At 36.1% G+C, this 20,845-nt stretch overlaps 2 protein-coding genes across 2 annotated transcripts; one reads left to right on the top strand and one right to left on the bottom strand.

Moving 5' to 3' along the window:
* The first annotated feature begins 389 nt into the window (after positions 1-389).
* Positions 390-8,148, top strand: LOC149822034 (ADP-ribosylation factor-like). The gene is made up of 7 exons (XM_089980974.1): positions 390-620; positions 1,983-2,073; positions 5,218-5,333; positions 6,570-6,629; positions 6,746-6,811; positions 7,289-7,497; positions 7,717-8,148. The coding sequence occupies exons 1-6, from the start codon at positions 564-566 to the stop codon at positions 7,481-7,483; spliced, it is 585 nt and encodes a 194-aa protein (XP_089837100.1). The 5' UTR covers positions 390-563; the 3' UTR covers positions 7,484-7,497; positions 7,717-8,148.
* A 3,626-nt stretch (positions 8,149-11,774) lies between these two features.
* Positions 11,775-12,176, bottom strand: LOC149822035 (uncharacterized). The gene is made up of 2 exons (XM_089980208.1): positions 12,108-12,176; positions 11,775-12,041 (listed from the first exon to the last, which is right to left on the bottom strand). The coding sequence occupies exons 1-2, from the start codon at positions 12,174-12,176 to the stop codon at positions 11,775-11,777; spliced, it is 336 nt and encodes a 111-aa protein (XP_089836334.1).
* Positions 12,177-20,845: the final 8,669 nt, after the last annotated feature.

The raw sequence follows: 20,845 nt of genomic DNA on the forward strand, positions 1-20,845 counted from the left end.
GATCCAAATCGAATTTACACACAGAAAATGAGGAAAAAGAGAGGTGGATGGTGGAAAACAATATCTGACCAAGGTCAGAGTCCAGATCCCATCCCCAAGTCATGCTTTGGGTCAGGATAGGGTCCATAGGGTCCAGATCTAATATCATTGGATCCGGATGAGGGCATGCAAAAGAGTGGGAGAGGGACAAGAATCCGGTCCATCCTAGGAAAATGGCACCATCCCGTTAAGCCAGGTCAAGTCTAGTTGCTAGAGAGAGAGAGAGAGAGAGAGAGTCTATTTCATGGGGAGTGAGAAACTGGAACCAAGGAAAATAGAGAAAAGGGCATCGGTGTAAGAGAGAGAGAGAGAGAGAGAGAGAGAGAGAGAGAGAAGGGAATTGGTGACAGGGAGAGAGAGAGGGAGAGGCCGGAACAAAGGGAAGGCGTGAAAAGTGCGTCGGTGGCCCTCTGTTTTGAATTGAGCTAGCTGGTTGGGGATTCCCCTGGTGGTCTAATCTGTGTCTTCTGCAACTTTATCGTGCATATGAAATTGTGGATATTGGTTTACCCGACAAACCAGGCATGGGTCAGGCCTTCAGGAAGCTCTTCGATACCTTCTTCGGCAACAAAGAGATGAGGGTGCTTCTTTTCTCTCCCCTTTCCCCACTTTCTTGTTCTTTTTTGTGATGGGTTGGTTTATATTGTTGATTATATATGATTCTATGTTTCCCTTTGGTGATTTGACTCGTGTATATTAACAAACTGAGCCTTCTTTTGCATCTTATGGTTTTATCACCATATTGGTATGCTTGCTGTTGGTATAATAATCGAATGTTGAGCCAGAAAGAGGGGTTGCTAATAACAGAGTGTATTGGTTCTCTCCATTTGTTCTTGATAGAGAAAATTGAACTTTAGATGCAATTCATTTTAAGTTGGAAATTGTTTTTGGTTGGTAGCGATACGATCATTTGGAAACTTGTGTCTTAATTGTGCTTATGATACTCTACATGTGAGATTTATTCCTTGGTAGATATCTTTTGGCCGATGGGGTCAAGTTGATTTTTCCAGAAGGATTATGGAAACATGGAATCAAGTGCATCAGTCTGAGGATAGACTTATTAACAATTTCTAATAACATGTTTGACTCGTGTTTTTTTCTGGGAGGCAACTCCTCCACACACCCACACACCTCCTTTCTTGCCCCTGGATCTTCCTTTTTGGTTGTAACTGAAAGTGCATTCCATGCAAATGGGAGGTTTTTTCTTTACATGAAAAAAATGCATATTCACAGAAAGATGACGAAACTGCATCCTGAATGTGGTTCCCTTTATATTTTCCCCTGGAATGTGGATGCCATGACTAATAGAAAAGCATGGTTCAGTTGTGAAAACCACACATGCCATATACATGTGAATCTCCTTGAAACCAGTCCAAAATATTTGATGTACACCATTTTATGGAATGCATCCATGAAAGGGTGCTAGTTTTCGGTAAAGGGCATCATTAGGTGAAATTGTTTCTTTCAAATTGGTGTCAATGCAGTGACCTTGGCGCATGCTCTGTTGCGTTATGTTATTGCTTTTGGATCTGTTCCTGCAATCTCTTGTGGATTATTTTTGTTGTTTTCCATGTACTATGGGACTAATTGTTCTGCATGTTTATCGAGAGTTGAAGATCAAACCCCTACTTACATTGAAATTTAGTTGGAATATTTTCAAAAGTTATTTTCAGTTTCATGTTTTCCTGTGAAAAACATAGTTGGAGGCATTCCTTAAAACAGACCAGTGAAACATGAAAAACACATAAATTCCACCTACATTTCAAACAAAACACATTTTGATAGTCCAACAAAAGTCTCACAACCCCTAAAACAATGAACGGTGGTCTTCATTGCAAATTAAGCATTGAAAAATGTATGACCCATCCACTTTTGGTGAAATTCACGACACCTTTGTGTATATGATTTCTTTTGAGTGATTTGGGTGTCATTTGCTTGCTTAGGTTGTGATGCTTGGACTTGATGCAGCTGGGAAAACCACAATTTTGTACAAACTGCATATTGGGGAGGTTCTATCTACTGTTCCAACCATAGGTAACTCAATCCTCACTAATGGTTACACCTCTTGATTTTCTTTATCTGGTACATTATCCTTCTAGTTGCTTGTGGTGAGCTTCTTTTGATTTGATATAATTGTGTAACGAAAACTACATCTCAAAAAATTTTGTTTTCACCAAACAGATTGATGAACTTATGTGACATTTCATGAATTTATATCTGTCACTGGTTCTAACTTGCAAATATTATGTGACCAAAAGGAACTTTTTTTATCACCTTTGAACATTTTATGCTCCTAATCCCACTTGTTTACATTGAAAGCTATCAAGGGAATACCATAAAAACATGAGAGAGCAAAGTGAGAAGAAACTCTCTCAGTGTTGTGAAAAGCGTTGAGGCGTAGCGAGGCGCTCCACCAAAAACCGAGGCGAGGCGTAAAGCGTAAGCCTTAAATATTTTTTTTGAAAACTTTAAAAAAATTATAAAAAAATAATAAAAAAATATCTAAAAATATAAACAAATAAAGAAATGCTTTATTGATGAAATAACAGCCAATAAGAAATAGAAAATCTCAAATAAGTACTAAAAAATATGAGATTAACATATAAAAGTAACTAAAAACTGATTACATAACTGGAAAATATATGAGATTAACAAAAAAAGTTAAAATATACTGAGAAACTGATTACATAACTGAAATAACTGGAAAATATATGAGATTAACCTACAAAAGTTAAAATATATGAGATTATTCTAAAAAATATGAGATTAACATATAAAAGAAACTAAAAAAATGATTACATAACTGGAAAATATATGAGATTAACCAACAAAAGATAAAATATTACTAAGAAACCGATTACATAACTGAAAAATATATGAGATTAACCAACAAAAGTTAAAATATATGAGATTATTCTAAAAAATATGAGATTAACATATAAAAGTAACTAAAAAACTGATTACATAACTGGAAAATATATGAGATTAACCAACAAAATTTAAAATATACTAAGAAACTGATTACATAACTTAAATAACTGGAAAATATATGAGATTATTCTAAAAAATATGAGATTAACATATAAAAGTAACTAAAAACTGATTGCATAACTGGAAAATATATGAGATTAACTAACAAAAGTTAAAATATACTAAGAAACTGATTACATAACTGAAATAACTGGAAAATATATGAGATTAACCTACAAAAGTTAAAATATATGAGATTATTCTAAAAAATATGAGATTAACATATAAAAGTAACTAAAAAACTGATTTCATAACTGGAAAATATATGAGATTAACCAACAGAAGTTAAAATATATTAAGAAACTAATTACATAACTGAAATAACTGAAAAATATACGAGATTAACCAACAAAAGTTAAAATATAGTAATATACTAAGAAACTGATTACATAACTGAAATAACTGGAAAATATATGAGATTAACCTACAAAAATCTTGTTGATCATGTCTCAGAAATCTTGTTGTAATTTTTTTTTGCGCCTCAGGCATGCGCCTTGAGGCACAGAGAGCCATGCCTCAAGGCGCATTTTTGATAACACTGAACTCTCTGAAGAAACTTCATTAGCAAGAAAGGGGAGATAAAATACAACATATAGGGGTCGACCCCCTCATTGCACAAATGGACAAAAGTAATTGACATCTAACCTCCTAACAAATTACATTGTCACCCCTAATAAATAGCAATATGTACACTTATGGTGGGGTGGCACAAATGAATAGTAATACACAGAATACATGCATATTACACTGTACAATGCCAACTTTTCACTTTTCAAAGCGGAGGATGGCACCCTATTGAAATATTTTTAATAATTAGTTTTAAACAGAGTTAGGCTATGATTTAACCTTAGACAAGGGAACCAGGGTTACAATTGTTGGTGCTTCGAGGATGGCAGTTTTCTCCTCATTGGAATATCTGCTCGTTTTAGTTGGAGTAGGGTGTAAGCTTTTTATAAAGATTATCTGCTGCATGAGTATGCAAAATTTTCATGAGTGATCCACACGGTAGCTGGATGCACAAGCAGAACTAGCTAAACCTTTGTTGGAAACGTTACCTGAGAAGCACATAAATTATAGATAGACAGTAGGACAGAAATTTCATGCCATTGGGACAATCATGCTGCTAGATATTAAAATTTCTACTTAATGAAGACTCTTTACGTTATTCTTCCTTTTTTTTTTTAAATAGGTTGCTTTCTCTTCTTCGAATGCTGTTCTGTTTTCTAAGGGTAAAGCTGTTCCAATGTGCAGGAAGCTTCTTTTTTATCTTCGGATTTTGAAGTGTTTACTTACATCCACCTTATTGGACAAAAAATTGTCTATTCTTAAGGAAGGTCGGGATGGGGGGATTTAGAGGGTGGTTCTCTGATACCTTTTCATGGGACAGAATATGAATTTGGTAATGTGAAATATGATGGAAGAAGCATGTTTCAGTAAACAGATAGGCACGTGTATGTTGACAAAATGATCAAAGAACATACTTAGTGCTAGTTAAACATCAATAGAAAATTGAGATGGGGTTTCTATGTTGAGGTAGTGCACCTATTTCCTATTCTGACATCATGGACAATGACATGAATCTAACACTGGAAAAGGCAAGAAGAACTTCTGTAGGGGGGGTTTGCATCACGTGGAAGGAGGCTCCACACCACAATCCACGCAGAGCCTCCTTCTGCAGAAACAGAGTCGGACCCCCCCCCCCCCCCCCAACCCACCACATGGGAAGCGATTCTGCTGAAAGGGGAGTGGTCACGTCGATTTTGGGGCTCTCGCCCTCTGTTTGTGTTGCCACGGTGGGGCTTGCGGAAATGCTTTGTGCTTTGTGCGTTTCTGCAGAAACCCCACCGTTTCCATGATATGCAAACACACCCGTAGAGTTGCCTCTTGTTATTGAAATCAGTCCTTTAACACAGTTTGCATATATCATTGTATCATATATGGTTTACAGAAATATGTTATAGATGATGGTTTTGTCTATAATCAGTTCAAGCAAAGTTTAACATTTTAAAACTGCTGGAGACCTTATTAGTCAAGTTTTTTATGGCACGTGTTGGAAACATCTCTCAATTAAACATTTTCATCTGGGGTTATATGATCAAGTACATGATTGCCAACCTTATGGTCTGATTTTCTTTTTTTTTTATGTAGGTTTCAATGTAGAGAAGGTTCAGTACAAAAATGTACAGTTCACTGTGTGGGATGTTGGTGGCCAAGAGAAGCTTCGGCCTCTATGGAGGCATTACTTCAACAATACTGATGGGCTGGTAAGAATTGGTACTATTTTATCTCTTTTCTTGGTAATGATGGTACTATTTTATCTCTTTGCTGGTAATGTTGGTTAGTATTGTTTTCAGCAATATGGGATGCTTCAAAGCAAAGCTGAAATTATGCCAAAATTGTGGCCATTCCCTCAAGTAATAGTAGTTGCTACTTGCTACTGCTAAAATTGCATGAGTTCTTTCTTAGCTCAAGTTTTTTTTTTGTATAGAATGTTTACTTTCATAGTTGTAATCAGTAACCAGTGGCAGTGATTAATTGGTAAAAGTAGCTCATTTAACTGTTGTGAAAGAGTGGATTGGTACTATGCTCATTTACAACTCCAGATATCTCTCTGCTTTTATATATATTATATTTCCTTCCAATCAAAATATCAAAATGACTTGCCTTTGATAAGAGGAAGCTGCAAACTAGGTTGAGAAATTACATTAGTCTGCCAAAATCTAGTGTACAACATCCCTTTTCGAGGCCTAGCTTGCCTTTAGAGCAATCAGTGAAGAAGGTACTTCCACAAGACCTAAGACCTCCACTCTTGGAAACCTTAAAAGCTTCTCTTAAACCTTGTAAATGAATTTGACCAGTATAGGGGTTTAATGATAACAAGCCAAGAAAGTCCAGCAAAAAGTGACCAGAATGTTGAGCAAATTTATTAAAAAAGAAAAGTGCTAGAAAATTAGTTCTGGGACTTAGATGGTTATTTTAATATACATTTTATGTACTGCATGGTATTGTATGATACATAAGATACAGTTGCATTGTGCCTTTTAAGCTAGTTTCAGTGGTGTATTCTGTCAGATTGGGACCTTTTAGGTCCTGTACTGTAACAGCTTTTACAGGACTGTTCACTTCTTCACCCCACCTCCCCCCCCCCCCCACCCCCCCCCCCCCCCACACACACACACACACACACACACAACAATCTCAACCCTCTTCTCACAAATCAGTTGAAGGAATCAAATTGCTGAATATTCCTAACCTCCTGTACTATAAAAATAACCCAGTTACAGCTGCCTGCTTCTCTATGTATTTTTGTTTTTTGTTGGCCTATCATTAGTTATATATGCACAATAAAATACAACAAAGTGTCTATGCTGGCTTCTTGCCACAATGAAGTTGTTATCCCTTTAAGAAGCTTAATTATAAACTCTCATTTTTATAGGTAATGGGTAGGAAAGTCATGAAATGATATTACATTTTGGAGTGACATTCTTTGCATTCTGCAGATTTATGTTGTTGATTCGTTGGACAGAGAGCGGATTGTTAAAGCAAAAGCAGAGTTTCAGGTTATCTTGCTTCTTTGTCTCATTAATCTGTCGTAAGCAGTGACCTCATAATGACTTTATGAAGGTGAAAAATAGTTACCAACAACACGGCTTCTGATTTGGTTATCTGTTGGCAGGCCATTATTAGCGATCCCTTCATGCTGAACAGTGTCATCTTGGTATTAGCAAACAAACAAGACATGGTGGGTCAAATGTCATTTGCATTCAAGTGAAAGCATCCTCCTTGCACATGTAATACATGCATCCATGGTTGTTTACATGAACAATTGAACACAGTAATTCAGGTAATATTGTGGATATGCAAACATATGCAGAAGAAGCTCACCAGTCTATCTGCATAATGCTACTGCACAATCAGCTGACTGCTGAGTTGTACTGGTGGAAGCTGTGCGACCTTATGCATGCCAACATGCATCAGCACATGATTTTTCACTCAATACAGATGCTTGTATTTCCATAAGGCTGGTGCTATTTAGATATTTAGGTATGCATAATACCATTTCTAGTCCTACGGGCATATTATGGTGGATGCTCTTGTGAGACTGGTTCTTGGCATGTACACTCTTTAGCATGTCATGCACAAAGATAGATATACACTTGGACTAAATGTTGAAATATCTTTGCTCTCCTTATGGTGTGATGCCCTTTGAAATCTGTAGAGGGGGGCCATGACTCCAATGGAGGTTTGTCAAGGGCTTGGTCTTTATGATCTGAAGAACAGAAGATGGCATATCCAGGGAACTTGTGCTATCAAAGGAGAAGGCCTTTATGAGGGTTTAGACTGGCTAGCAAACACCCTGAAGGAGTTGCAAGCTGCTGGCTATTCCACCTCAGTTGGTAGCTCCACATTCTGAATTCAGACTGCCAGGTTATCCACTATTTTCAGATTACTTTCTAAATGTTTGGCATGCTATCGAGTATAATTCTTGCAACTATAGCTCAGAAACTTGGTTTTGGATAAACCTCATTGAATCTGCAGTTCCTAATGCAGGAAGTCTTTCATTTTTAGTGTAATTGTTAGCAATTTTCTTCTATTATCCTTGTACCTGACCTATAATTCATGCTGTTTTCTATGATTGTCCTACAGTATCTATCTGTTGGGGAGAACATTTGCAGCTTCTTAATCATATACCTTGTCCTAACCACTTGATCGATCCTGTGCCAGATAAAAGACTCTCATGATTGACCTACTGCCTACTGTTAACTTTAGTTCTCTGTTACTGTGAATCAAATGATTAAAATATGAGAAAAGCTTCCGTGAGCAGCAGAGATGCATTTTTAGATTCTCAAATTTTCATTCTGTGATCAGGATGAGACAGATGGTGTTGTATTTCATCCTGAAAAAAAAAGACTAAGCATGATTGCTGTGCCACGGGAAGGCCCTCCAATTTGACATTGCAACCACCGTATCATGCAGGGTTGCCAGATTTGTCAATTATATAGCAGTTCATTTTGGGGGCTTGTATATTGACATATATGTACCTTTTTATTGGATAATTGGTTCAATTTGCTTCCAAAATTACATCACACGTCTGTTTTTCCTCCAAGCCTGACTCTGTGGGCCAAATTTCCAAAGGCTTGAATACCAAGAACTAAAATTATTCTGTATTTAAAAAATTCTCATGAGGGGTTGTTATAGGTGTGTTTAAAAATTGATACCCCATTAATCTCATTAAATTTGATATCTCCTTTATTTCATTAGCTTACATACTTAGAGCCGTTGTGCCAGGCACTCCATTTTGCTATTTATTTAGGCTAGTGCATTTTGGTAATTTCATGTCATTTAATGTTCATTGATGAAATTCAAAAGATTTAGACCTTGTTTTCTTGGTGATACCATGCCCTATGGCTAGGCCAAGGCTTGCAACCAAAGCGTGGTGCATTTAGTTGCCAATTAGTTGAAGCCTAGATCTCCATGTTGCCGCATTGCCCATGTATTGCAGAGTTTCTGCTGCTAAGATGGAGTAATCAATCTAATTGGTGCCTGTGTGCAGATCATGAAGCCATTGGTCCTTTCACATTAGGAATGTAAACAGGTCAGACTCACTTCAGATCTATAATCCCACCTAATGGGATTCAGTTTCGAATGAAAATGTGTTACTGAATCCAATTAGCTAATCGGATATATTTTACATTTAATTGATTTGGATTATCCATCCCATTTGGATTCGGATGCAAAGTGCCATTTGAAATCTAACTAATGGGGTTCGAATTCAGTCGGATATCTGACCCACCTAAACCTAATCTGTTGTAACGCAACATCCCATCTAAAGCAGGCCAATAACCCACTAAAGCACCTGCCAAGGAGCTCGAACTCATTTAATCATTCCAATCTACAGTTTTGATGACTGATAGTGCAAAATATACAGTCTGAAGTGCCCAATTCAAGGCCAAGACAATAACGGCTTGGTTACTATGCATCCCCCGAACTGCCCAAGTCAATGTCTGCAAAAAGAGTGCACTAATTCAGCTGATATGGAACATATACCCCTATGACTGACAGTTGGGAGGTCATTTCTGCTCTGATTGTGGAAAATGAAATGTTGACAACTTGGAAGTCATGATTAATATAAGTTTTTATCCTAAAAAATGAAAACATAAACAAAGATCTCACGGTGCACATTCTTCAAAAGGAAAAATAATGTTGGTCATAAAGTAGATGGCTAGGATGAATGTGATTTTCTTTATTACCCCCTTGTAGAAATTTGATTTGATTGTTAAGTAATTTGGCATTTTGCATACGAAAGGCAAGCACCCATTCATGGTTCCTTCAAATTTCCCTTGAATGACTTTAAAAGATTGGAAAATAATCATATTGTCTTCTAAAATTAGTGAGTTCTTGCAAAGACCCACAAATATACCAAAACTCTCTGTATGTCCAAAATCATTGATTCTCAACTTATTAGCGACCATTTTATCCTTCACAACATATTTGCAATGATCTCTTGACGTTCGCATAAATATATTGTGAACTTTCAAATATGATTAAAATCAAACTAAGAAGATTTACATGATATTTATGTGCATAAAATATCTTATAAACCACCGAAAGTTTAGTCACATGATTTCATATTCTTATAAATATTTTTTTTTGTGACTCTCTTTGCCACTCGAGATACAGGTTTGCACAACTATCATGAAAATCTTCTTAATAACTTTTACCATGTTTGAATGCTCACATGATAATTGTGTGAATATTAAGAGATCTGCATAAATAGGAATGAAAGATTCAATGAGTTTCATCTTTCAACGTGAGGAGGCCTATGCATATATGTTGTGAATCTTCTTGGTGATTTTGACCATATTTGAAAGTTTGCAACATATTTAAGTGAACGCAAGGAAGTTCGCACAAATAGATTATAAATCTTCTCAGTGTTTTAACTATATTCAAAAGTTCGCAACATATTTGTGTGAATGTCAAAAAAATTGTTTAGATATTATGCAAATTTTCTAAGTGATTTTAACCACATTTGAAATTTCATAACATATCCACACAAATATGTTGCAAATCTCTTGAGCGATTTTAACCATATTGGGAGGTTTACAACATATTTTTATGAACGTCAAGTAGTCCGCATAAATATATTGTTAATTTTCTCAATGATTTTAATCATATTCGGAGGTTCGCAACATATTTGTGCAAACTATATTTGTGCGAAGGAGGCTCACACAAATATATTCGGAGGTTCGCGCAAATATTTGTGTAAGTGTTAGGAGGTCCGCGCAAATATTTGTGTAAGCGTTAAGAGGTCCGCACAAATATTTGTGCAAACGTCGGGAGGTTCAAACATATTTGTAGGAATGTCAGGAGGTTCACAACATATTTGAGGTCTGTACAAATATGTTGTGAAGGGTAAAATGGTCTTAAATAAGTTAGGAATCAATGATTTTGAACATGCAAAACATTTTGGCATATTTGTGGGGTTTTGCGACAGTGCATCATTTTTAAAGGACAATACAATCAATTTCCATTAAAAGATTGTAGTTTAGACTACTACCATGTGACCCATGTTGGTGAAATGACCTGCAGCAAAATATGATTATAATTCTCAACATATAATTTGCTGGGCCGTTAAGAAATTACAGGATAAAAGGAAAGAGAGGTTGTTCCGTGTTAGTTGCTTAGGGCAACCTAACAGTCATGGATGTGTACAGGCTCACCCAGGAATTGCCGAATGGCAATAGCCTGGGATGATAGGGTTCTGATAAACCTAATCACTCCAGGTAACACCTTAATAACTTCAACTATCTAAGCAGACAGAACTTCTCATCATGCTTTGAAAATAAAAGGTATCCTAAGTTAAAATTCAACCTTGTCAATCCAGAGAATGTAAAAGAAAGTTCATTCCAGTTCAGGCAGTGGTCCACATGACATCTTATCTGAGGGATCTGGCACCCAAATCCTTGTTATCTGGAGAACAAACAAAGGGAAAATACAATGCAAATTTTTTAGTTTCACCAACTATTCAATCGGAATCATGCTGCGACAACCCAGAATTGCAAGACAAACAATCAAACCAAATAAAAGGGATACGCTGAGATGAATCAATAAATTAGATGCGAATTTTGCCAGAGACATCAGGTTTGAAACCCACTGGGGAACCATATTCCGGATTGGCAAAATCACCTACTTTATGTGTAAAATAGTAGTTCCTTTTGGGCACTGTCCATCCTCTTGCATGGTGGCATCAACACTATCCCACCATTTTGACAAGAACTTGAAACACAAGGAGTGACCAAAACTCTATGCCCTATGCCTCTGAAGGGGATGAAATGTGAGAAAATTCTCTTAAAAATTAACACAACTATGCTAATCGAAATCCCCTTCAACACATGTACAAGAGCTTGACCTGTGGAAAGAGGTGGGAATAATCTGATAGGCAGAGGCTGATAGGCCAAAATTGTCACGACTAGGTATCCCTTGTGCCAGGTTTTCCATTAGCACTCAAAACTGGGAACAAAATATCTAAAATTCAAAAGAGATCCTGGCAGCCATAATCACCATATGTTTTTTAGCATTCAGAAATAAGCAGCACAACTACACCACAAATAGAAGTAAATGTTGCATTGGATATTAAGCTAAGGAAGGCTATTTGCAAAGAGTACAGATAGACACAGAAACAACTAGACCTCAGAAAAATATCCTCAATGGTCACCATATGCTCGGAATCTGCAATGCTCCTCATATGGTCCATCAAAGTGAAGGTCAGCTTCAAACCATTTAGGATACCTCACCAGGTCACCAGCATTGAAGACCATGCACTTCTTGCATCCCTCAGGAAACACTTTCACACTCCCTTTAATAATGTAAACCTGCTGATCCACATGCCAGTCCCATGGCAACTTGCACTTTCCAGTTTTCCATATTGACCATCTTGAAACTCCCAACTCTTCATGCCTTTCAGCTGATGCCTTCCTTTCAACTCGAACATTATAGAGTTTTAGCAGTTTTTTGTATCATGCTGAAACAGCTCTAACCGGCTTTTGTTTAATTCTAGCATCTTTAGGCACTGAAAATATGGTGGAAACAAGCTGGAAGGACGCCATGAAGCCAAGAGTACTAGACATACTTTCTGGCTTTGAGCTCCTGCTTGCAGAGGTATGGGGTTCAATATGCATTATAAAGCAAATCTCAAGACAGTGGGCTCCTGAATTAAAGCACAAATTATGCTATCAACCATAGTTGGCAAACCCAGTGAGTCAACTCGGGAATCGCCCGAGTCGACTAGAATTGGACCCCTAATGGGTCACCAATTCAGGTTACCTATCCTAATGCCTATTATAATTTTTTATCATATATTTTATGATTTTAATGGACACTTCTTATATAAAGTCACTTGTTACGAAGAATCTAATATTGTTCAATGAAAAAGTTAATAATCATGTATAATTATATGTTTTTATAACTTAATTGTTGACATATTAGCTTGAAGTTTAGTTATTTCCATGTCTTATTCATGTGCTTACACTATAAAATATGGAGTCCTGACTCGTCCGAGTCAACCCGCTGACTCGCGAGTCAAGGATTGGGTGATCCGAGCCCAAGTCACGAGTTTGCCAACTATGCTATCAACCACCTACCAACCTATTGCCTTCTGACAACATCGCTAAATATTAAGTGAACTAGCACAAGTAGCATATGCACGAGCAAGGCGACTCCCTGGGAGCGAGGGGTGAGCCCTGGTTTTTCACCGCCGGAGAAGCAACTGTAGGCTGGCAGGGTTAACCAGCAAGGCCAGATCTCTTACTCCAGGGGTGGTTTTCTCCAGTTCTCATCGAAAAAAGCATATACAAAAAAGACTACAGACTTACTGAATAAAGAACAAAAATTAGACAAAGAAAATCCAATTGAATAAGGAAGGTGAAGGGGGGAAAATGTACAGGTCCACAGCTGGAAAACGTCTAAAACTTTAGAAGAGGAGAAAACAGACGAGAAAGCAATGGGAAATGTAAACCAACAAAAAAAAGAAAATTAAACAGTCATACTATTTTTGAAAGAATGAAAAAAAAAGGTTCAAGTAATTAGTCAAGAGGGAATTATCAGGAGATTCTTTTAACAGTTGTGACAATTCTCTTCCTTTCCCTCTTTTTGTTGAGCAATCCAGGTCAAGCTAGGTCAGGCAATAGTAACACCAATTGAATAGAAGACAAACTTCACGCTGAAGATTGAGATAAAAATGAAACTAGAATAAGCCAAAACCTGGAGGATGTAGATAGCCATCTTGAAGCATGTGAACATTCACTTGGTGAACCCAAATCTTCAAAAACATATAACTGGAATCCTAGATGAACTCAAAGTAAGAAGTATTATATGGAGAACTTTTTTCAGAAAGTGCATATTCTATTTTTGTTACCATGTGTCATGGAAATCTAGAAATTTCCTCTGTAAGGTTGATGATATCCTTAAAGATTGTAATAAAAAGTGAAAGAATCAGCCTCCTAATAGGAAATAAAACCTAAAATTCACATCCTCTAAAAGCTCCATCCAATCCTTACCCTTCTAGAAAACTTTCCTATATACAATAGCCTCTCCAAAAACAGTCAGAATAATGAGCGAAAAGCCATTCCTAGTATTTTCGCAGGCAACCCATCTGGCCATCATTATCATCATCATCAAGTCTTATCCCAACTACATGGGGTCGGCTTTAGAAGTCCTATTTCTCCATTAATGTTTAAAACCTCAGTCACTGTACAAACTTTTCATGTCACCTCTAACTGCCTCCTTCCAAGTCTTCAGTGTAGATCTGACCAGCCCATTCCCCTAATCAATTTGCACAGTATATAACCTTTTATCGTAAATGAGTTCCCAACAATTCCACATCTTAAAGTATAATACATAACCTTCGCAAGAATATTTACTATTGTAGTTTGCAATTACAGCATAACGAAATGCTTCTTGAGCACAACAAAATTGTTTCGACATGAGTTGTTAAAGCATTAAAAATCTTGCCAATATTGAAACCAAACAGAATTTTCGCATGTAACAAACTCAGACTGCGATGAGCTAATTCACCGAACCGAGACCACCATCTAAACTCAACCTTTCCTTAAATACATGCATCATGGTGATTTTCAGCAACCAATGGGAAAATTCATTTATTGTGAACAAATAGTTTGTAACAATACCCAGAACCAAATTAGACTGAAAAGCAGACTGTGAGAGAAAGAGGTCACAGAAACGATAAACACCAAAAATGAGAGAGAGAGAGAGAGGTGGATCTTCCCTAAGAATTAAGGGAAAAAATGGGAAACTTTTTGGGGAAAAAAGAGAGACGGCAAAGGCAAGACATCTTGGTAGAAACAAGGACAAGAAAACGCTAAATATAATTGACGAAATTATTTACCCCTTCTCCCGAACTTCTCGCTCCTCCTCCTCTTCTTCTTTTTCTTCCCCCTCTTTGCCTTAAGAGTTGGTATTCGGGCTCGCCTTGTTAAGAGTAAACCCTTTGTTTGAGCTCGTGAGTTTGTGATGAGCAGAGTTACACTCTATGAGCAGATCACGAGCTGGCTCATTTTCTTGGAAAAGAAAAAAAATGTTTGCTTTCAAGTGTTTTTTTTCAAATTTTGATAATATATTATATATAAAATTATATATATATATATATATATATATATATATAAACGTTTGTAGGGCGCAGGTTGTTTTGATCCGATGGGAGCTAATAGATGGATTCAGCATATTTAATAGTATCATTGATTTTTTATGCCTTATAAAAACCTACGTATTTCTCGTGATTGAATGATGTAAGATCTGACATGTTCAACACAGTATCATTGATTTTTGAAGCCTTTTAAAAACCAACATACTTGTCGTGATCAAATAATGTAAGATCTTGCCTTTGAAAAAAAATTAATGTAAGATCTAATTCTCACTAATAAAAACAACCAAAAATAGAAAAAAAAAAAACGGTTGTAGTATATATATATATATATATATATATATATATATATAAATAAAGAGCGAAAAATAAATAGTTGTGACAGGTTACCATGACAGAAAGAGCCAAAGGGGTTTCCAAGTTGTTTTTCCTTTAATCCTTGAATATTTATGATAATTATATAAATTTTACACCATCTATTTTCAAACCTTATAAAAAATTACTTGCACGTCAAAATCAAATGATGTGAGTTCATTACTATAAAATCAGACACGTATGACATATTTGTAAGGTCAGATTCAAGAAAAACATAGAAAAGAATAATTCAAAAGCCTCAAAGGTAGCACTAGCACATATCCTTGTAGGCAACTACTCTCTAATATATATATATATATATATATATATATATATATATATATATATATATATATATATATATATATATATATATATATATATATATATATATATATATATGTGTGTGTGTGTGGGGGGGGGGGGGGGGTAATACATATGTGTTAAATGGGTTTTGATTTTGTGGGGGATCAGCCCTTGAAGCGTTCAATTACAACACATGGATGGGTTTTTATAAGGTTCACAAAATCAACTGTCTAAAATCTGTGTATATTTTTGAAGCTCTAAATATCATTTTTTTCATTAAAAACACATGATCTAGGTGTGGACTCCTAGTAAATCGACCAAGCCCAACACATTTATAGGGTTCAAACTGTAAAAAAAGCATTGAAAAAGTCCAAAACCCATTCAGCATATTTTATTTTGCAGACATATGTGATCTATATGCTTATTTTTATAGGAATCAGTCCTTAGAGCATTTGATTCAATGCACAAATAGGTTTTTATAATGTTTTAAAAATCAATGACCTACGATTTTCATAAATTTCAAGACTTCAAATCCCATTTTTTTCATCCAAAATGCACGATTCAAGTGTTGATTTTTAGTAAATCAATAATGTTAAACACATTTGTATGATGAAAATTTCAGAAAAAATATAAATCTAATAAAATGATTCATTTAATACCATGACATATTTAGCATGAATGTATTACCCACATAAATATATTAGTTAATCTAACATTAAACTAGTTGTGTTTAATATTAAATAAATTCAATTTTCATGGTTAATTAAAAAATTCATTTTACCCTCAAAAAGTGTTTTTAACTTTTTAGCATTAATAAAAAACATGTAAGTTTTCAAAATCTTAGATTAACACCTAAACTCTTCATATTCCAAAATTCACTCTTTGAGGCCTTTGTAATGACTTAAACTACAGTCTGTTGAGATTACTTGAGCTACAAGCCCAACCTGGTGTACTAGTCAAAAAGCACAAGCCTAACAAAGAAAGATTTGAAGGTCACCTACCAATTTGGTAAGCCTGCAAATTGGTTAGAGATCCATCCTGGTTCTGGATGATACTTATCTAAGTTTTGGGTCGCTGGTCTGGTTAAGTTGGATCAAGTTCAGTTCAGAATTGAGCCTGATCCATGTTATTGAATGTGGATACTAATTATCCAAATCCAAGTTGATTTTACTTGGTTATACTTCCAATGGTCAATAAATGTGTTTAAAACACACACCGTTTATACAACTCGATTTTACTTTACTCAAAAAAGAAAAAGTTTGCTTCACATAAAATTAGATGAATCAGTGGACACTATAATTCACGAGATTGATAGTATCTGATTTGTTTAATCTGATGGAGCTAGACCAATTTCAGCGTTTGTTATCAACTTACATTCAAGTCATAGATCTAACGGTGGAAGAAGAAGCTGAATACTGGAGGATTGTATCTTCCATTGACGAGGGGAAGCAAGTTTCCCCAGAGACTTCAGATCCATATCACACCGAGAAGCCAAGTTTCTGCAATTGCTGCTCTACTCAAGCTGGAATAAATAACAAGGTTAGTATTAGGGGTGTCAACGGGTTGGGTTTACCCGGACCCGACCTCTACCAAACCCTATAGGGTTCGGGTATGGTGATAAATATGAAGACCCAATTAAGACCCGGGTCTAGACATGAAGGGTTTAATTAATATGTGGATCCGGGTATAGCTTGTCAAATTTTATACTAGACCCGGGCCCGGCCCGAGTACCGATTAAGACTTGCAACTTTTCAAAGTAAAAATGATTAAAAAATATTATTTTACCGGGTATGATCTGGGTCTGGTTCATGTAGTATCGGGTTTGGGCATGGTTTCTCTTATGGTGGGTCCGATTAGACCTGGGTCCGGACCTGATACCATACCTAAAAATAAGATCCAGGTCTGATTCCACCTGGATTCAAACCAAACCCGATCCATTGACACCCCTAGTTAGTATATGTCTTTGTTTCTTTTTTATGGTCAAACTGGAGGATAACCCCTGTGGGATTTAAACCCAATATCTTATGTCACATGGATATGGCTGTGGATTCAGGGTTTGGCCATTTTTGTAAAGTTTCAATTATGACTTCTAGATAAAGGGAGCGTATCCATTGGCTATGGCTTATGATAGTGTCCTAAAAGGTTCTGCCATCTCATTTTACCTTTAGGGCATGTTTGGAAGAAAAAGAATTATCATAGGAAAAGAAAGTTTTGCCTGAGTTTTTTTTATATGAGAAGTTTTCCGAAAGAAAGTTTTTCGCTTGTTTGTGTAGCATGAGAGAAAAAATGAAAAAGTGTGAAAATGATAGAGAGAGAGGAGGGTGGTGGGTGGTGGTGATGGTGAGATGGGTAGTGGCGAGTGTAAAAATAATTTTTCTCTTGATAGGAAACATTCATCTACCTTCATTACTTTTAAGAAGTGTTTTTTTTTTTAACAATTGTGAAAACCAAACACAGAGATCCGAGGCTTTACAAACATAAAACAATCCAAACCACAAGGGATCTTAAATTAATCCAACAATCAACTAATTAACTTTATTAATCAATAATTAAAGTATAAGAACATTATCAAATAAATGTAAATAATAATGGAGTCACATTGTCCCAAACAAAATATCAGAAAGTAGTCGCGCAGTCTCGTAAGCCCTATATAGCAGACATCCTTATCACTAGGCTTCAGGTTCTATGAAAAACATAAAGCGCGTAGGGTCAGAATCAAAGATCTTACATACGAATTTCTTTAAAAATCCAAATAGGCAAGAAAAGTATAAATCAAATCCATGCAATATTTTTAGAGAAACATAACTACAACAATCTCACAACTCAATAGTTATCCAGACATTCAAGATTAAATATCATGCAATGACAATAGCTACTAGGGAGATAAATAGGTAAAATTATATGAACTAATGCAGAACAGTAAATATGCATGATATCAATGCACATGTATGAGTAACTTATTAAATTCTTATCAAAGTTTTTTTTTTATGCATGCCCCCTATTAAATGCACACAAATTTACTTTCGCTTTTCATTAAAACCTTCGGATACTCAAAACGATCACAACAATTATCGAAATTCAAGATAGGTTTCCACTTATAGCTTAACACAATTTTTTTTTTGCATTTGTATTTTATTGTTGGATTCCACACTTGTCCCTCAACCGATATAAAAAATCAACATCATTCATCGAAACATTAAAAATCATCTAATGTTGTGACACCAGGAAAATCAATATCTACTGATGTTACTTTCTTGATATACTGATAACAACAGTTGTGTCTACATACCACCCCCAAAAAAAGTGGCAAAAAACTCTCTAAAATCATGTTCGAGAGGTGAACCATCATATTAGGTTCAGGGGCATAATCATACACATAATTTTAGTATCCTCACGGCTCCCTAAAACCACCATCCAGGATTCTCACATTGTGAAAGGGACATCAGAAAAGAACAATAATAATTACATTGTTTTATCGCTTTTATCTTTTTAACAAGAGTCAGATTCCTTACAAAAGATTTGTTTTGCAAATCAACATGCAAAACACAACACTAGATCTTAGCTCGTTACAAAATGAAAGACTGCAATTAATAAATTTCAAATAGATTTTTGCAATGCATACAATAATATTTAGAGCAACACTTGCTCGTGGCCCATTTAGCCTACAGTGGTTCACATCAGACCACTGATACATCTCATGCAAAAATCACAGTGAACATGTGATCGCACAATTATTAATACATTTCCACAAATGTGCATTCATTCATACACAATCCAAATATACATGTAACGCCCCAAAAATCCCGGACTTGTAACTTTTTAGAATAGTTTAGAAAGCTTTGAAATCATACAATTATCAGAGTTTAAATAATACTTCAGCGGAAAATGATATTTTTAAAACCACAAGTCAATGGACCTTGAGCGCGTTACAGCGTAAACTTTCCTTTTGTCAAATCCCGCACAACCATTGAAATCAAATGGTTTAGAAACAGAGTTTCAATAATTGAGAATTCATTTGTTGAAACCAAGAAGAAGCTTACTAAAACAGTTTTATTAACTCACGGTTTAATAAAAGAGAAATTTTGAAACACACTTTATACCAAATTTACCAACATGTCCTCAGGAGCGAAACGTCAGGGAAAGAGCTCTATCTTGATCTCATCACGCCATCATGCCATTGCGACAGTATTACCTATCCATTACCTGCCCATAAAATGGGTCAGTTTCACTAAAAACTGGTAGGTGCACAGACAGGACAATATTGAACATAATTAAGCAGAATAATTTAATATGTCAAGTAGACAGACAATTATATAGCAATTTAATTTCAACAGATTCACAGAGCAACTATCATGAGCACAATGCTAAAATTATTACAAGCATTTTACTGGCACAAGTAGGCTAACTATTACAAGCAAAGCACTGCACAAGAAAGTTAACTAGCAAAACACCATGCTTCATCAACCACACACACACTTCCATAAGTATTGAACATGTTGTACCCTATAACTTTCATACGTGCATAACTGAACACATTGTGTGATCGGATTTAAATTTTGTTTCGATATTAACTGGCCAAGCGGGTACGCACAAGGCACGACTCTAGAAACAGCCTAGACTGATCCGGGGGTTTATTATGCTATGTATTTTATGATAACCCGGATAGCTGACTGAGTCCGCACCTAAGGGGACGGTCGGTGACCAAGAGAGAAATCCCCGAAGCAGCATAAACAATGGATGCATCCCAAACATGGAGAGCTACCACCTAGGATAATTATGGTAGTCCCATTCCCCTAACTCCGATGACTGGGGAAGCCGAGTCTTTTGCTCGTAACTGCCATTAATGGCCTGTCCATCGAAGTTTTGTACCTTCCTGTCCTCTCTCCTGACAGGAGTCAGCGATTCGAATGAGTACATCAGGGGTAGTTAACTGAAGACCCATTCTACATACTCTAGTCTTTCGACCCACTCGAGTATCTTGCCGGTGAAGGCGAAAACATCACTTATTTAGGTGATCATAACATTTTGTTATTTGCACTCATCGAGGTTGCCACAACCTACTCATCCAATCATCGCAACATAAGAAGACATACTTGTCAAAAAGTACGGTCGTACATGTCATAAGTACGACTACGATGAAAGGGATATGGTTCCACAAAAGAAACCCCAACAGATATTATCTGCAAAAGAATTAATACAACACAGCCTGACAAGATAAGTTTTAAATTCACTTCAACAACATTTTTCATATTTCATGATGCAAGGTCATCTCGGATCTCTCGTCCGATCAACAAAGTACTTAACATGTTGTGCATGTCTAAAAGTACGCTATATTGAACAAGGGAGGTCTGTGGTTTCTCAAACGGAATACCCAACACCCAACTTCATAACCATTCAAAGAATATAGGAGTGCTCATTTGGCACGATTAATCCTTAAAAGCTATAATGCCACATTAA

The sequence above is a fragment of the Nuphar pumila genome, chromosome 11 (assembly GCF_984573655.1).
Source record: "Nuphar pumila chromosome 11, dmNupPumi1.hap1.1, whole genome shotgun sequence".
NCBI classification, from domain to species: Eukaryota; Viridiplantae; Streptophyta; class Magnoliopsida; order Nymphaeales; family Nymphaeaceae; genus Nuphar; species Nuphar pumila.

What these genes read in the sequence shown, in the direction of transcription:
- LOC149822034 (XM_089980974.1), top strand. Translation starts at nt 564, where the DNA reads ATGGGTCAGGCCTTCAGGAAGCTCTTCGATACCTTCTTCGGCAACAAA. An exon ending in TCGGCAACAAAGAGATGAGG is followed by an intron (nt 621 to 1,982) that starts GTGCTTCTTTTC and finishes TTGCTTGCTTAG; the next exon opens with GTTGTGATGCTTGGACTTGA. An exon ending in ATCTACTGTTCCAACCATAG is followed by an intron (nt 2,074 to 5,217) that starts GTAACTCAATCC and finishes TTTTTTATGTAG; the next exon opens with GTTTCAATGTAGAGAAGGTT.
- LOC149822035 (XM_089980208.1), bottom strand. Translation starts at nt 12,176, where the DNA reads ATGGCGTCCTTCCAGCTTGTTTCCACCATATTTTCAGTGCCTAAAGAT. An exon ending in CTAGAATTAAACAAAAGCCG is followed by an intron (nt 12,042 to 12,107) that starts GTTAGAGCTGTT and finishes GTTGAAAGGAAG; the next exon opens with GCATCAGCTGAAAGGCATGA.